The following is a 16,856-nucleotide window of genomic DNA, read 5'->3' on the forward strand; positions in this document are numbered from 1 at the left end:
GATTTGGGTCTCAGATGGTATCCAGAGAGGTTGGGGTCTAGCTCAGGACCCCATGCTTTAGCCAGCACTGTGCTGGGCTTGCCCCAGGGCACACAGCAGGTTAAAGGAAGCATCCCTGGATGCATGACAGAAATTCAGTGCTCAGACACATTTTAGAATAGGACCCAGAGCCTTCAGGACCTGGAAGGTTGTTTTGCTTTCCAGCAACGTGCTCAGTGCTGGGGATCTCTGCTCAGGGTCCCCATTCCTCCTCTCACTCCTGTCCACTGGGTGCTGGTGAGGTGCAGTCCTGATTAAACAATTCTCTCCCCAGGAAGGCTTCTGGAGCTTGCTCCTTCCCTCTGTGCCTGGACTGATAGGTAAGAAACCCTCTTAGACCTTTGGGGATTTATTCTGTTATTCCTCGAGGTGAGAAAGTCTTCTCATGGTAGAAGGATAAGGAAATTTGATGCCAGGGTCCCTGGGAGGGATGCAGGCAGGAACTGAGGGCTGGGGACAGTCACACCACCCCATCTCTGATGAGGACTGGGGCAGTGGCACTGAGGGGCCTCGTTAGCTCTGGCCTGTGTCAAACACCATCATCTGCTCACAATGTCAGGCAGTGCATCTTTATGGAGCAGGGCTGATGGGTGAGGTGGAAATTATGGATATGTATGCAAATGGATGCAAATTTACACTCTACTGAGTATTCAGTAGGGCTTGTTGGCATATTCCATAAGGAAGCAGCTATTTTAAGTTTATAATATTTTGTTCTAGTCTCTGGAAGACATAATCCCTTCTCAAAGGGCTGGGAATTCATATTAGGTGCATCAGAGCCCTGACAAAAGGTAGCAGGCAGCCTGTGGTGGTGGGAGCAGCCCTGCCCTCTGCAAACAGGCAGGACAAGAGCACAAGGCCAGCAGGGAGCAAGGCCTCTCTGAGCTCCTGGGTGCTGTGGTGCATTTGCAAGTGGGGCAGAGCCAGGAGCAGTCCTGTGCTCAGGGCATACACCCCCTTGGGATTTCACCTCTCCTGCGGGGCAAAAAGCAGCTTGCCTGGGCAGGAGTCTCTGCTGCCTCTGTCAGGCACTTGTTGCTGGGTGAAATGGTCACCAGGCAGGACAAAAAGCAGAGGAAGCCATCAGCCTGCAGCCGCTGCCATGGGGAATACCCAATCCCCACCATCCATGGTCCTACAACCAGTGCCTCAACTGTGGGGAGCAGTGACCCAGGGACAGTACCCAAGAACTCACAACACACACAGTCACTCCTGTGAGATGAGCCCGAGGTGGATCCCCAGCCCAAGCCCTCCTGCTGACCCCACAGGACTGGACAGCCCTGCATGGCCTGGGCTCTGTGCAGCTCAGCAGCTGTGGTGTTACCATGGTGCCTGTGAGGGCAGCCACATCCTCCACCAGCTCCGTCCCTGCTTTCTGCTGTGAGGGCCTTTTTGTGTTCTTTTCCTCTTTCACATCAGTTCATTGCAGGTGACTCCAGCCCACAAGCCTTCAAATATAAACACACACAGAGGAATTTTCTTTCTGAGGCCGATGCAGTGCTGCAGGCTGGAGGCCACTGCACCAGGCAGCCCAATCACTGCCCCAGGCAGCCCATCACACCAGCACTGCCCACACGAGGAAGGGGCTCAAGGGTGACCCCCAGGGAGTCCCCACCTCAGAGTGAATTTCTTCCCTCCCTGGCTGTTTTTGGGCCTCCCTCATTGTGAGTGTGAATTGTGATCTGAGGATTGGGAGGGGTCTCGATGGCTGCATCCCCACAACTTGTGCAGAAGGGGAAAGGCAGGAGCATCCCATGGCCATGGGCTGAGGGAGAGAAAAGAAAACCTGTTAGCAACAGGACCATCACATAAGATGGTGTTCCCCTGTGAGTGGCTGAGGACATCAGCTCTGTGTGCTGCCCTGGTCACACAGGGATTTGAGGGTGAGCCACAGGCTGGGGTGTGTTTGTGGAGTCGGACACCCTCCTGGGACACATCACCGACACGGAGAGAGGCAGAGCAGCCCATGGCAGGAGCTGGTCACCCCTACTTGTTTGAATTTGCTGTTGGCGAAGCTTCATTTTTAAAATGCATTAGCAGCTCGAGGTCACTTACAATAGAGGCTTTAATTAATGCAGAGATCAATTTTTGTCAGTGCACGAGCAGAGCACAGTCTGTACTTTTCCTTCAGGAGCCACTCGCTCACTTGTACAGAGCGTGCCGCAGGGAGGGGGGAGCTCTGCAGAAACAAAATGAAGCACCAGAGTCAGTTTGTGATGCTGGGGATCGAGAGCTGCTGGAAGAACAGCTGTATCCGTGATTGTATCCATGATTGTATCCATGACTGCTGCACACCGACACACACACGCAGCCCGTGCTGCAGGCAGGGCAGAGCAAAGGGGTTTGGTACACAAGTGTCTCCTGGGATCCTGCCTAAACAAGGAATTTAATTCGCAGACATCCTTGGTAAGCAGCACACTGGATGGGTGGTTTATGTCACTGAGGCTGTGCACGGCAGGTCTGGGCACCTGATGGCTGTGTTTTGCTTCTGGTCCTGAGTGTCAGGGGTCCCCCACTGTGACAGACTAATTCAAAATGCATTACTGTTAATGGCAAGATGTCAGGAGTCATTGCTTGCTAGGGTGTGAAAAGAAAAAGCAACCTGCACACTATTAATGGGCACCAACTCACAGCACAGCGCCTTCCCTTTGCACGATACAGCCGCTCACAGAAGTTGTGCACAAACCCGGATTGTGGCAGAGTCCTCAAAATATCCCTGAGCCTAAAGACAGACTTGGCTCAACGAATGTATTTTTTTATATCTCTTTCAGCAGGAGGGAGCAGTGGCAGGAGGGCATTTGGCAGGGGCCGGCCAAGGCACTGCGGGGCGGCAGCTCCGCCGTGTCCATCAGCATGCAGGGCTCTGCACTGCCTGTCCCCACGGGACTGCAGAGCGGGCACTGCGTAAGGAACAGCAAAGGAGGCGAGGCTGAAAAAAATCTGAGGGTTTTATCTATGAGAAAGCATCAATAAGCCTGCATGAACCTGTGCAGTCAGATGACAAAAAAGTGCTGCAGCTTATTGGGGAGCAGGGAAAATATTTGCTGCAAGGACAGGGAAGGGGCTGATTCCTTAGTCCATGTTCCTCCTCTGGCTGGAGCACAGCACTGCAGCTCCCGCTGGCTGAGCACGTCCTGCTGTCTTCTGCTCCTGTCCTCAGCTAACCCTGCCGGCAGCGCTGGCCTGAGCATCAGGCACCGCTGGGACCTGCTCTTGCCAGCGTTTGTCTTCCCTGGGCATCCCACACCAGGCCCGCAGTTGATACCTGGTCTCATCATCACCCCCCGTTCCCAAAAACATGTTTAGGACATCTTGGAGTCACTGAGATTGTGCTGGCACCGTGCCTTCCCTCCTGTCTTCCTGACGTGGTCCTGTGTGCATGGAACTCCCTCCCCTCAAGCAGAGCCCCTCCAGCCCCATGTGCTGCCCTGCCAGAGCCAAGCCCCGGACACCAGAGCAGCTCTCACCCTGCAGGAAGGGGCTGCCCTGCTCTGGGCAAAGGTGGCAGCTCTGGAGCCCATGAGCTGCCAGGAGCCCAGGGCTGCCAGGGAAGAATGTTGAGGGGAAGCTGACAGGGGAGCCACATTTACAGGGGTGCAAGCAGGCAGAAGGTCGGGCAGAGCTGCTGCCACAGCAGGGCAAGGAAAGGGTTGGGCAGCTGAACACTGATTTTTGGACTGTCCTCCCTTCTGCCTGCCAGAGCCGCTTCATCCAGAGCAGATGGTGCAAACTGGAACACAAGATGCTCCAGTAGCCTGGCATGCAAGAATGCCATGTGTTCTTTTTGGTTCAAAATAAGCTAAACTCAGCAAGACAAGGGTTCTTCTGGTCATTATACACCTTCCATTCACTAACACTTTTCTTAACTGCACCTCAAGGTGCAGTTCAGTTCTCACAGTCATCTCCTCCCTCAAACACTTTCCTGCTTCTCAGTGCTTCAGGCTACCAGTGCCAGCTCTCAAGGATTTTACACATCTGCTTTCTCCTAGGGATGCCAATCTGGTGCTGTGCAGAACAAGGGTGCCTGCAGCACCTCCAGCATTTCCACTCTGGGGTCCCCTCCCTGTGACTTAGCTGTGTTAAGCCCTTACCCTGCAAAGTTAAAGGCAGCTTTTATGCACCCCCGTCTCCAGCAGATTGCACCTGTTTAGGAAGCTGTTCATTCCCAGCACACCTGTTCTGCAGACAGAGATGGTGGCACATGAGTTTAGTTCTTGGGTGGCAAGTGATAGCAGGATGCATTCCAAAATACTCAGCTTTTTGGGGAAAAGATCTGCGCTAGAAGTGACCAATTGTTCCAGTGAGTTCCATCACCACTCCAGCTTCAGGACCTGATGTCATAACTCTGTGAGAATGGAATGAGCAGAGAAACAGGCAGACACCAAATTACTCTCATTCCTTGCATAGCTCAATTCCTCACTTTCAGTCCTAGACCGGTGCCTCCAGGGATAAGAAAGTGCATTGTCAGAGAATCATTTCACCTGAATGCCTGCATTTATGAAGATTTTCCTGGGGGCTCAAGAGGACTCTTTTGGTAACTAGAATCAAAATCCGTAAGGGAAAATAGGATCTGGAAAGGGCTGTGGTGGAGGACTTGGGAAGGAATTCTGCTTGGCCAGACTTAGGCAGGAAAAAAAAAAAGAATAATGTATTCATATGAGCAATTAATTAATTTTTCTAGAAACGTTCTCCTGCTTAAATTATAACCAAGCCCTGGCACTGCTGAGTGCTATGATTTAATACCCCCATAATTAAAGACTTTGTTGTCATCCCAAGCCCTCACTGTGCAGAGAAAAATCAGCTCAAGAGCAGGAGAAATGTTTTTTAAAAGTCAAAGGCTGATTAGCATGAATACTTGTGAGAAGGTTTCCAGCACAGAGCCCTCAGATCTCCTGTCAGCTATCACCCCATCCCCAGGACAGAGTGCGGGAGCCCCTTCCCCAGCCAACCCATCCAGCCTGCCCAGGAGGTTTGGTCAGGCAAGAACAGCAGGGTCCAAAACACCCAGCTCAGCCTTCCCCAAGAAGGGTGAGACAAACCAAGAACAATTCAGGAACACCTGGCACTCCATAAGGGATGAGGGATGCTTACCTAGGACAGCCTAGAGGAGATGTTGGCACTGTCTAACTAGTGGGCTCTATAGTGCTCAAATACCAGAGCATGAGGAGAGCTGTAAAAAAACCCTGTATGAGGGGGGCTGCACCATTCACACACCAATCCTTGAAATGTTCCTAAGCCTTTCCTTGGGAGTACTGCTTTGACAAGTGAAATATATTTATTGTTTTATGATAGTTAAAATGCATGAGTAGACCCTGCAGCCTCCTTTCCATGCTTCAGCTGTAACTAACGAGTCATATAAATAATTTAAAAAGGAATTAATAGGGTCAGCAAATCAACGACATGACAACACTAAAACAAAACCAAGGGCACAAAATTTCAGCACTGTATTCCACCAAAAGGATTTCCATGGCTCCTGAACACTCATTTACCTTCAGCAGTATGCACCTTTCTTGCAGTGCTTTGGGAGCTCCAAAATACCTCCAGTTTATGTCAAATGTCCATATGAACAAAGTGAATTTACCATGAGACTGAAGCAAGTGTCAGTGGTAGATGTCAAGACAGACGACTATAAACTTTAAAACCTCCCTCTTCTGCTTTATTGACATGTAAATTGTTCAAAAATGTTCTCACAATTCAATAATTACAAAGACTTAGACTTACATTAAAAAAGTAAAAACCAGAAAACCCCCAAAGCAGTAGTGTCCAGCTCTAACTGAGCCCCTTTATCAAGAATCTGAGAAAAAGAGCAAGTACTGTCGAACACTTAACGTAACAGGATTAAATGTTGACTAGAACACTCAGTTTAAACTAAAGATAAGTGCACGTCCTATACAGTGTTTCAGAAAAGAACATTAGCCATTGGTATATCATTAGCCCATTTAAACTGAATTTTAAATAAGTGACATCCAACTGTCATAAAATTGGCACAGAAGGCACACTAGTGTGACAATGACAAACTGGATATGCCAGCCACTGAATTAATTACAAGCTTTTAATGAAACATGGTCACAAATCTTTGAGTACTAAATGTATAATACATGGAAGCATGAGATTAAATATACACGCAAACACCACCGCACGTGGGCCATCGCAAAATATACAGGAGTGTGTTGTGCATTTTTCTACATGATCAATACTTGATTAATAATCATGGGGTCTTCATGCAGGTGAGGATACAATTAATGAGAAAAGCAGCACCCCCAGTTACACATCCTTCACGTTCCACTTTGGTAACCAATGAACAGACTGATGTTTTAGTGCGATACAGTCCCTGGGTCCAGCAGACTCCGAGGGCAATGCGTCCACAAGAAGGCTTGCTAGCTTAACAGCATAGTGTGTCCTTACACCAAAAACCCAGGAGAAACAACTTCTCAGGAGGAGAAAGGCAGGAACTAGGAGTAAAATCTTTTTCACAGCAGTATTTTAAAAGCCCTGACTAATGACTGATGAGGACTAAAAGCAGGGAATGGGTAAAGAGATAACTGTCAGTAGTCCTATGTACAAGACTAAAAAGTTGGTAGAAAGATAGAAAGACAGTTATGCAGCTGTATATGTAATGGCTAAATGAATTAAAAGGCCACAAAACTATACCCAGCTCTTCTTTGACTTCCTGGTGACTCTACTGATGTTGGAAACGACCTACAGCTTCCTACCATTCTCCTTAAGATTTAGGAAAAAAACAGTTACAGGAAAAAGGGAAAAGTGTATTCATCTGAGGATGTAACTAGCCCTGCTCACATTTCCTATTTAGAAGTCCAAATTCTGTCTAAAAGGATTTCCTGCTAATCAGACATTACATCATTCTATAGAAAAATAATATTCCTGATATTGTAGCAACATTATCAGTAACTCTATTTCTCTTTCACCATAAGAATAAGACTATTTACTGGTGGCCTTAAATGCTCCTATGCAATAAAACTGTCACAGCTGTGCAGAAAGGAATCAACCGTAACCGAGCAGTGAACAATTCTGCATAAAAAGCTCAATCGCTATTAGTAAAGAATTTTCTTCATTTCCATAGTTTGTATCTACAATCTGGATATATAATTATTCTTGTACAACACTAGAGAGTCTGTGTCAGTCTTGGCACTAGCATCTGAGAGGCTCTGCCCTGCAGTTGAACGCCGTGGAGCAGCGGGTGACGGGAGCCGCGGTGGCGGGAGCGTTACGCGTCACAGGTCGACTGGTCCAGTCCATCCAGCGCAAGCTGATTCCTATGAGGAGAGTTGGGACTTGGGGGACCACTTGGATTTGAGCTGTTCGATGGAGTAGAGTGTTTGGTGGAGTCTGAATCCGGCTATTAATGAGAAACATTAAAGGATTATGTTTACTTGAAGTGAATTCTTTACACTCAAAAGCTTTCAAAGGCACTCAAAAATGAGGGTCAGCAACACCTAGGAAGCAGTGTGCATTAGATTAACTCCATGGTTAAACATTCAAGCAATTACTTCCATTACCATCAACAGGCTCTAGTGCAGTCCCAAAGGCGACCTCTGACGCAGCAGGAATTATGGTAAAGTATGTGGAAATTGCTACATCTCTGGCTCCTCTCCTTTAGCCACTGCAAAGCTTTCCTGATGGAATACATCTATCTGTACACTGTTGTTCAGAATTTACCAGCCTGAAATTTTTAGGCAATTTTTATAGCCCAGGAGTAGCTTTATCTGGCTATGTAAACACATAAAAACTATGGTCAAATCATCTTCAGTTTGGTGAGGAGGAAGGAAACAAGCATTATGAACTGTTTACAAAACAGCAACAAGCCTGTGAAGTGCTTGACAAATGAGTGAAGGCTGCCAAGAATCTGGCTGGAGATCTGGAAAGACAATACACTTAGTGGGTATGTCCTATGTCAATATCTAATAAACACCATCCACAGTTATTTCCCCAGTATGAGATTAGCCCTTGGATATTTGCCTTCACAGGCTGGTCTCACTTCAACAGGATGGCTGGCAAGTTTCCCACTATTTTGGTGTGTTACAATTCTGAGCGCTGCACAGATTCACAGCTAATGAAATACTGCACAAAAAAAGCCTGTTACCACTGCAGCAAGTTATTTCCAAGAAAGATAAATATATACTTAGCAAATAGATTGAAAGGTAACATCCTTCAAGAATGCTGTTCAGAAGATTTTGCATGGCTTCAAGAAAAATAAGATAATCTATAACAAGATTATCCTTACATGATCTGGTTCATAAAGTCAAAAGCCATGGGGGAAATAGTAGAAAGCCAAAAGGTGTTATTAGAGCCTCTTTCCAGTTTCAAACTACTATTTTTTTAAATTTAAAGTCATAAGAAATTGTAAGAGCTACCAAAAAGAGAAAACGTTGTAAAAATTCCCTTTCGAATCTATCATTAGTCATGCCTACAAACAACAATTACAAATAGAGCATGGAATATAATGGAGTTTGGGAAAGGTGAGCAGAATAACTAACACAGTCCAAAAATACCTGTGTTTAGAGATCCCCACTTTCATGTGTTTTAATGGCTAACTAAAGGTTACAAAGGAAGTCAGACCACAGGTGTGATCAGAACTCTGGACTTGGTGTGTGCTAAGGCATCCAGCAAAAGTCTGGCTTCACAAAAACATGCTTCAAAATTCAGAGCATTATATGGGCCTGCAGTTGGGTACCAAAAAGCACTAAAAAATATCTTAATCAGGGACTTTGCTTCCCAGGAATAATTCCTAACACTTTCCCCTTGCACAGACACTGCTTTAGCAAAGCTTAGAAGAAAAGATATGATAAATCACAGATACAAAGTCATGTATCTTCCCTATTTAGATTCAGGAACATCAGTTTTGTAGCGCCAAGACAGTTTAAGTTTGGTGACTACTGGCACATACTCTTATTCTTGCTAAAAGCAGTTTTATGTATCATAAATTTGATTCTTTTTCAAGTTACATGACAAAAAGTCTTCCTTAAGGCAGCACAGAAAATTACTTAACTAGTCATATTACTCTGCTATTCTATGCTAATATCCCAGAGAACATTTTTAGGAGCTTTGAGGACATTTCATCAATTAGTCAAATTTCCGTTGCCTATAAAGCTTAATCGAAGACATTACATTTCTTAAAATATCACCATCAGAAGATCTGTTCACAGCTTTGCCTTTGTGCTAGCTTATCTAATAACCTTTGCTGAGGAAAACACTTGTGGAAAGAAAACATCTCCATAAACATCTCTATGAAGTATTTCCTTGGGAATGTAATTTATTGGAAAAAGAGAGCAATCTATGTTAACAGGATATTGTTGGTGTCCATGTACAGAAGCTGTTTTACCTCTTTGTCAAACTCCTGGTCAGGGTCGGACATACTTCGGGAAGGCATGGCTGCTCCCACATCACTGCCACCTGCAGAGAGGAAAGGACAAAAAGCAATTTACAGCTCCTGTAGACATCACAGATTACAGCCCAGAAGTGAGCAGCTTGTTGCAGCCTTACTTGAGGAGGGCCATGAGATGTAGGTTTTGTTTCTCTGCTGCTGCTGCCGTGACAGGTTGGCTGAAGTTGGACAGGATTTTTCATCCTGGGCAGGAGGTAGGACACTCTACAGTGTAAATGAAACACTTTGTTAGCCAGCAACAAAAGCTATCCAAGAAGAAGTTGTTACTCATGAAAACTTTACGGTGCTTTTGAAGCTATTACAACCCAGTGTTGGTAGAAAAACTGAACTTACTTGACCACATCCACATATTTTCAGTAACAGACACAAACCCTGAGAAAGACAGAGAAAGAACTAAGCCCCATAGCAGCCACTGGAACCTGTCAGCCAGCAAACCCTCTATGAAGGGGCAGGGACTGTACTAACAGCTCTGCTTTCCTTCCTCCTCCTGCTGAAATGACAAATGCCTGACCCACATCTGGGCTACCTGAGAAAGACAAGAGAAAGCCTGACTAACAGCCCTAGGATGGAGGGTACATACAGAACATAAAAGTGTACCTTCACATCTTCCTCTTGTAGATTTAACATTAAAATGCTGTATTAGTTAAATACAAAATAAAATTAATGCTATAAAGCACTGCAAGTCGCATGCATTTTAGTTACCTCTACAGCATTAGTTTTTTTTCCCCTTGTTATTGCTCTAGAATTGGTGAAGTGCCACAAGCATACCATATTCCAGTTCCTAACAGTTTGCAGCTACTCCTACCCTTGCTAGGGAAGCAGAGGAGGGACAGGAAGAGGAAGAAAGCAGAAGGGAGCCTTGCAGTGAGGAATGGTCACTCTGAAGAGAGATTTCAGCAGAGATAGGGCTCATGTGATAGACGTGCTCAAAGCCTGTTGGGGGTGATACCAAGAGCAGAATGTTGAGAGGATGAGGGGAAAGGAAACTCATTCTGTTGTTTTAAGACAAAAAAAAAAGGAAGGAGGAGAGATTGATTATATACAGAACTACTAACAAGCTCCTGGCAGAGATATCTGTCTTTCAGTGTCTCATTCATAAGTCAGCTAACAGTATTTCCTTGCACAGGATTTAGAAGCATTGCACAGCAGGAAGGTTCACCTTTCTCAAAAGGATTTAAAGAAGAATTCGGTACAGGGATAATACTTGAGCCCATCCAGCTCAACTTCACAGCTTTTGTGAGCAAGAACAAATGCACATATGTATCCCTCCCTTATAAATATATTTTACCAGTGGGAGGTCCATGAGGACCTGCATTCCATCTCCTGGTCCCATGTGAGCCACGTGGTTGAAATTCGTTGGGTTAGAAATCATCTTTGACCTTAGCTCAGGGTCTCTAAGCATTTCCCTAAAAAAAAAAAGAGTGATTTTTTACTCTTAGCATTCCCAGTCTCTGCATGTCATCATGTATATTCAGTTATTTTTTACAAATTTACAAATAAATTCTTACCTCCTTTGCTGTAACCGCTCTTCCTCGGGAACCTTGAATACGAATCTTCTTTTGCTCCTGGTCCGGAGCATTTGCTTCTTGCTGTTGTCAGAGGTTTCTGGTACACTGAGGCCAGCTCCTGCTGTAAGAGCACAAAGCAACTTCACTTACAGAGTACAGGCTGACCTAGACATATTCAACACAAATTTCATCTAGTGCAAAGGTAACATGATGAAAATTAACCAGTTAGAACGAATTCCTCATTTCTCCCCTTGTTCAGGACTCACCTGAGAACTTGTTCTTGAAATATATTAACCTTGGTGGCTCACAGTTAAGGAGGTTCAGTGTGCCATCCATGTTTAATGGTCTGATCTGTTTTGAGGAAGGAGACAGAGAATTACCTCAAGTCTAGCATACACTCTGAAGAAACACCTCATTTGAAAGTAACCCAATTAAGTGCAATACTCAAAGAAAATTACTTACCCTTCGCAGGCCAATAGTCTGGACCCATTCCATAGTGTTCACATCAAACACATCAACACCATACTCGCTATACACTGTTACATATGAAGAATTGCAACCTGCATTGATTGAAAACAAACAGAAAACCCTAATGTCATTTCAGTAGTGCAGAACTAACAAACATTTGAGCAGATTTAAACAGTTATAAGTTTTCCATTATGTGCAAGATACATTTTAAAACACATTTTCAAAGCCCCTGTTTCAAACGGATTTTTTGGTGAGAATAGATTTGCTAATGACAACTACCAGCATTATGGAAATATTTAAATTTGACCCTTTCAGTATTTTTTAAAACTTCACATTGCCATTTCATGAAATTGTAAAATGGCATCTGAAGTTTTCACATGCATACAAATTTGCTAGGTGGTAGGAACTGAGCAGCCAGCTTTGCTATGGATTACTTCAGAAGCACCAAACTAACTATACATCTGCTGAGTGCAGAGGAGATGAGAAAGCCACCATCTGTGAGCTGGGTCATGAACTCATGATGCAGATCTGCTCTCAATTTCCTTCCTCTTTTGCTTACAATTTTCTAGCTTTAGATATTCATGTATGGGTTACTTTCATCAAGTCGACAGAAAAATGTCACAATGCTTAAAGCCCGTAACTCATTTTCTCTTTTCAACTTTTTTTTTTTAAGCATAAAAAGCATCAGCAGACAAGTTTATTTTAGGTCAAATGGAAAGCAGAGATCTCTAGAGCTTTGTATCAACATGCTTCTGCTCATGTAAAGACTGTTTCCTGATGTAAAAAGCAGTTACTAGTAACTTAAGGGATTTAACAGAGAGAAGATGCTTCAATAAACAAAATGAAAATAACCCAGTAGGACACTAAACACATCACAGAATCTTCTTAGAAGAACTGAAGTACAGTTGTGGTGCTATTTTTTAAATTCATTAAAAGGATGCCTTGGACAGCTATCATAAAAATGTAACACAAAAGTGATTTATGGTCAAGCATCTATTGCATGTGGTCTTGGCTGGCGTGGATGTTCAAACCAGGAGGGAGAAGGGAGCATCAGGCAGAAACACCATCTGCAGCCAAGGCTGGCACGTGCCAGGCACAGCTGATGGGCCTGCCCAGGTCTGAAGTGGCTCCCAGAGAGCTGTGTCAGTGCTGCACTGGGCTGGCCCAGGCTCCAGCCTCCAGCCCAGCTGGCTCCAGGCCTTTGCCCCAGGCTGCAGCGGAGCCAAGGACACCCACACTGGACACCAGCACCAGGCTGGAGCAGGAGCAACCCTGATGGGCCAGCTGGGCTAACAGAGCTGGGCCAGTGCTCCCCCTGCCCTCTCCTGGGGTGAGGGCACTGACTGCCCCAGACACAAATTCTCTGTTTCAGCCCAAAACCTCTCTACAACATGGTGTTTACCACAGCAGAATCACTTCCACTTTGTTGGTCTCTCCTATGAAGACTGGCTGAGAGAACTGGGGCTGTTCTCAGCCTGGAGAAGAGAAGACTCTGGGGAGACCTCACAGCACCTCCCAGTGCCTAAAGGGGCTACAAGGGAGCTGGAGAGGGACTTTTTACAAGGCAATGGAGTGATACAACAGGAGAAATGGCTTTAAACTGAGAGTGGGTTTAGACTAGATATTAGGAAGAAATTCTTTATGCTGAGGGTGGTGAGGTACTGAACAAGTTGCTCACAGAGGGTGTGGAAGAAGCTGCTCCATCCATGCTAGTGTTCAAGGTTGGGTCGGATGGAGCTTTGAGGAAATTGGTTTAAGAGAAGGTGTCCTTGCCCATGGCAGGGGAGTTGGAAGTGGATGATCTTTAAGATCCCTTCCAACCCAAACCATTCTGTAATTTTACAACCTCCTGATGGGGTAGTTAAAAAAACCCACCGTCACTAGTGACAGATACCAGGACTGAGGAGTGAGGACAAGTCTAATGAAAAGGGAAGTAATTCAATTTCCTTTGGCAGCAGAAAATGTTGCTCTTTCTACAAAAACAGCCTGAGGCCAGCACCACTCAGAACTGCACATACAAGAATGTTATAAAATAGTTTACAGTAAGAACACTTCTAATAATAACAGACAAAACCATTAACTAGCAACTCTAGTTTGCTGAAATGCAAAAAACTGTAAAGCTGATTAAGGGAAAGGAAACATTAGTTTTAGCTAATAGTGTTTTAAAGTAAATTTGCCACTACATTGTTTTCTTGGGACTTTGCTTCAGACTTCTGTACAGAACTAGGTCAGAGTAAAGTAAGCAAACAATTTCAGTTCAAATCAAATACAATTAAACACATTCCTATTAGGGCCTGGCCTGATCCACCTAACTCCTTGCTGTACTACTTAAACAAAAAGCTATTTATTGCCTTCAATCATTCAAAAAATTTTAATTGCTATTTGAACTTCAAATAGAAATACCAGATTTATCATCACCTGCCTTTGACTACTGAATATTGAAAAATGCTCTGCATGTGCCTCCATTCTACCAAGCTGATAACCAATGCTCCTGAAACAAGCTGAGTGGTTTAAATATTACCCTCCACCTATACTATTTTTGGATATTGTCCCCCTAAAATTAAAGCCAAAAGGAGAAAAATTTTATCTCTTATTATCTTTATGAACCTTCAGACTTGCACTTACATTTCTTCTTCGACTTTCTGCTGTAATTTGAGTACAGTACAGAGAAGACACCCTACAGGCAACTGGACATTTATGCTCTCTAGGTGAACAAAAATCTTTACAGAATTTCATAGACAGGTGACACTGTCCTGCATCCAGGACTACTTTCTCTAAAAATTATTTTGCATTCCACTATTTATTCTTCAATGTCCTATAATAAGGCAGAGCATTTCTTGCAGCATCCAGGAACTCCAAGTCCAAAACTACCCCCAGGAAGAACCACGTGTCTGTTAACTCATCAAAACTTAAACTTGATACTCAAAGACAAACTGAAGCAAAATTGAATACAATGCTGAGTATTTTTTTGACAAGTAAAGCAGCAACAGGGATATGGCAACAGAAAAACATATACATACTACAGGCAACAGGAGTTGCAGGCCACATAAGTTCCTGCATGCGTGACCTTCGACCTTGCGAATCGACGTAAACTCCCATATGGCTGAAGCAAAGCAGGAATTCCTCATTACTGAGCTCCACAGCACAAAGGGCATCAAAAGACTGCTGGGAGAGGAAGATAAGCGAGGGGTCATTAGGATTTACCAGGTTTATAGATTGTCCATCTCCCTGGATGGTCAACAGAGAGAACCCAGACTGGTAGCCAACACAGAGCTTGTCCTTGAACACTGTCATCCACTGTACAATTCCTGGAGCCTGAATTTCACTGAATTTTTTGTGGAAAGGTTTAGTTCTGTGAATTTCATAGCAAAAAACCTGTCGTTTGACAGCCACAAACAAACAAGTAGAAGAACTCTTCTTTAGTGTTCCAGTTGTAATCAATTGGCAGCCTTTAGTTTCTGCAAGCTTAATGTCAAAGTTCCCTTCTGACCCATCCAGAGAGGCCCAGGGGTAAAGGTGGACGTGATGGTTCCGACCACAGATGAGGATGATGATTTTTTCTTTGGGAGCAAGCTCTATCTGGTACACCTTCTTGCAGTCAGCAGCTCGGACTATCACTGCAAAGGAAACAAGAGCTGCCATAAGTTAAACAGGAAAATCACCAGGCCCAGAAACACTGCAGTGCTACATAGTGATGCCTGAAAATTAATCTAAACACAGACATGTACCAGGTGAGGAAGAGCACTTATTACACATGTTTGATTCTCTGTTATTAATTCTCAGAGCAAACAATGAAACAAAGCATTCCTGCAACCCTCTCTATTCATAACAAAAATCTCAACAACACTTTGTGGGAAAATGCTGTTTAACATGTAGGATAAATGAAGACATTTCTTTATATAATTGTATCTGTACCATCTGTACGGTGAAAGATGCTGCATCTTCAGAAGTGGGTCCCACCTCCAGGGAAACATCAGCATCTTCAGTAAATTTTGGAGGAAGACCAAATTAGCAGAAAACAAACACAAGAAGTATAAAATATTTATTTAATCCTGATAAGTGAGGAGACAAAATGCTGTACTGTTGGCAGATCTCCCAGCCAGGTACAAAAGCAGTACAGTAAGGGGGTGTAAAACACACATATGGGGAAAAAATGCTCTTTGTGATGGGGAAAGGATAAGAGGAATGGGCTTAGGCTGCAGGAAGAGAGGCTCAGGACAGGCACCAGGAAAACCCTTTCAGAACAAGGACTAGCCAGGCTACCCATGGGGAGTTTTGCTGTTTGATGCATGTTTTTAAAGCAGGGTTAGAGGCAGCTAAGGGGGTTAGGTACAGTGTGTGCTCTTTGGGGGATCTTGGCTATACAAGAACTTCCAAGAATGAAGTGAGTATTTAATGGGGTACAAACAGGAGAGCAATTCTAAACTAGGAAACTTAATAAGCATAAACCAATAAAATTAAACTGTAACTTTCATTTTTCTGCTACCTGAATGAATTAAAAATATTTGTGAATTGTAGTTTAAAAAAAAAAAAAAAAGAGAATGCTTCATTGGAAATTCTTTGCCTTTTTTCAGTAACAGTTGAGTAATGCAGCCAAAGTTACCAAATTCTTTAAACTTGGCAATAAGACTTCAGCTGTTTAAATCACAAAGTGCTGTTGTGGTGTACCCTCACCTGCATAAACAGATGAAATGTCTGAAGAAATGCTCTAGGAAATAACTGGCTTTGCCACAGAGAAATAACTTCCTTCTTAGCTCCAACTCCAGCTTATTTGTCAAGAATTAAGCAATATTCTAACCAAAGACCTTTGCTATAAACAGCTGGCAGTTAATTAACACTAAAAATTATAACTGCCATAAAATGAAAAACAGATTACGATTTACAAAAATGCTATTAACACACAGAATGGCCAGAGAAAACTCCTGCTAAATATCCCTTAACTTAAAACCAAACCTGATAATTAATTTTCACATTTACATATAACATGGTGATGCAGATAATTGTTCCTTTAGGAAATGACCTTTCAAATTAAATTTACAACTTTCTTTTATGCAAGAAGCTGTACTAGAATTCCTGGAATTATTTGCATCTCAAGTTATGTTTATATCTAACTACTTAAAGAATGGTGACCACTGGAAGTTTACTCAAAGGAATGGCATTCATTACTGCTAGAAAGAATTCCAAATATCTGCTGTCTCCATGTATAAAGCAGTTTCTCCTGGAATTGGGCAATGTCTTATTCTAAACAAGAAGAATTTTCTTGTGACCTAAAACCAGATCCCTGATATAATTTAATTTTGGAAGTCAAGTAAGTCTTTAAAAACCTATATTCACTGCTTTATTTTACATTGAAATGCAAGCTTTAGCATGAGTAAAATCCAACTTTCAAATAGCCACAAACTAAATTACACAGAATAAGGAATTGAGAAAATCACTGACAA

The 16,856-nt window shown here is 43.7% G+C and overlaps 1 protein-coding gene across 10 annotated transcripts in view; it reads right to left on the reverse strand.

Annotated features, from left to right (window-relative positions):
• Window positions 1-5,667: 5,667 nt before the first annotated feature.
• Window positions 5,668-16,856, reverse strand: part of CDC42BPB (CDC42 binding protein kinase beta) — a 91,343-nt gene continuing 80,154 nt past the window's right edge. For 4 of the 10 annotated variants that reach the window (XM_077180726.1, XM_077180727.1, XM_077180723.1 and 1 more), the window contains 9 exons: window positions 14,436-15,032; window positions 11,410-11,507; window positions 11,214-11,298; window positions 10,948-11,068; window positions 10,728-10,845; window positions 9,773-9,811; window positions 9,538-9,643; window positions 9,377-9,447; window positions 5,668-7,393 (listed from right to left, as the gene is read on the reverse strand). In XM_077180726.1, coding sequence (XP_077036841.1) covers window positions 7,262-7,393; window positions 9,377-9,447; window positions 9,538-9,643; window positions 9,773-9,811; window positions 10,728-10,845; window positions 10,948-11,068; window positions 11,214-11,298; window positions 11,410-11,507; window positions 14,436-15,032 — 1,367 coding nt within the window. In that variant the 3' untranslated portion in view covers window positions 5,668-7,261. The remainder of the gene's footprint in view (window positions 7,394-9,376; window positions 9,448-9,537; window positions 9,644-9,772; window positions 9,812-10,727; window positions 10,846-10,947; window positions 11,069-11,213; window positions 11,299-11,409; window positions 11,508-14,435; window positions 15,033-16,856) is intronic. The other 6 variants (XM_077180725.1, XM_054634233.2, XM_054634231.2 and 3 more) reach the window with 3 other exon arrangements.

The sequence above is a fragment of the Agelaius phoeniceus genome, chromosome 6, assembly GCF_051311805.1.
Source record: "Agelaius phoeniceus isolate bAgePho1 chromosome 6, bAgePho1.hap1, whole genome shotgun sequence".
Taxonomy (NCBI): Eukaryota; Metazoa; Chordata; class Aves; order Passeriformes; family Icteridae; genus Agelaius; species Agelaius phoeniceus.